Source organism: Mastomys coucha, unplaced genomic scaffold, assembly GCF_008632895.1.
Source record: "Mastomys coucha isolate ucsf_1 unplaced genomic scaffold, UCSF_Mcou_1 pScaffold7, whole genome shotgun sequence".
NCBI classification, from domain to species: Eukaryota; Metazoa; Chordata; class Mammalia; order Rodentia; family Muridae; genus Mastomys; species Mastomys coucha.
In genome coordinates, this window is record NW_022196913.1 from 65911631 (window position 1) to 65912191 (window position 561).

General features: G+C 36.7%; 1 protein-coding gene across 2 annotated transcripts in view; it reads right to left on the reverse strand.

Moving 5' to 3' along the window:
- The window catches only part of LOC116081752 (cathepsin J), a 5827-nt gene that overhangs the window by 4241 nt on the left and 1025 nt on the right, over positions 1 to 561 (reverse strand). For both annotated transcript variants that reach the window (XM_031358412.1, XM_031358411.1), the window contains exon 2: positions 105 to 241. In XM_031358412.1, coding sequence (XP_031214272.1) covers positions 105 to 230 — 126 coding nt within the window. In that variant the 5' untranslated portion in view covers positions 231 to 241. The remainder of the gene's footprint in view (positions 1 to 104; positions 242 to 561) is intronic.

The window sequence follows — 561 nt, forward strand, 5'->3', positions numbered from 1 at the left end:
GTGTGTGTGTAGGGGTTTTGTGGGATCTCTAATGTGCCTAGACACTTGCAACAGCAATGACAATTCACTCTTAGGTCCTTCTGCACAGTTTCCAGTTTACCAACCGAGCTGTATGATTTTGTATATTTAATCTTCCAGTCTCTCCATTCAGTATCCAAATTACGATCATGTGCTGGGGCACCTGAGGTCGCTCCAAAGCACAGTATGACCAGAAAGACAGTGGGTGTCATGTCTCAAGAACCTGGAGAGAGATGAGAGATGAACACATGACTACACCAATATTGTTTAAATGTCTTCTTACTCTTTCCTAAGAAAACAAGGCATCCATGGTCAATAAAATTCTTTGAAATATTTTTCCAAATCCTTTTTGAAAGACTGTTAAAAAAAAGCTTGGGTTAAGTTTAAAATAAATTAACTGTGTGTAGTTATTAGATCCAAAGCAAAATGAAGAGCACATGCCCAGAATTCTATCAATGAAAACTTCAGGTATATTTTATCTTATTATTTGAGAAAGATTTCCCTAAACACTGAGGACCAGAAGTAAAAACAAAACAAAAGACA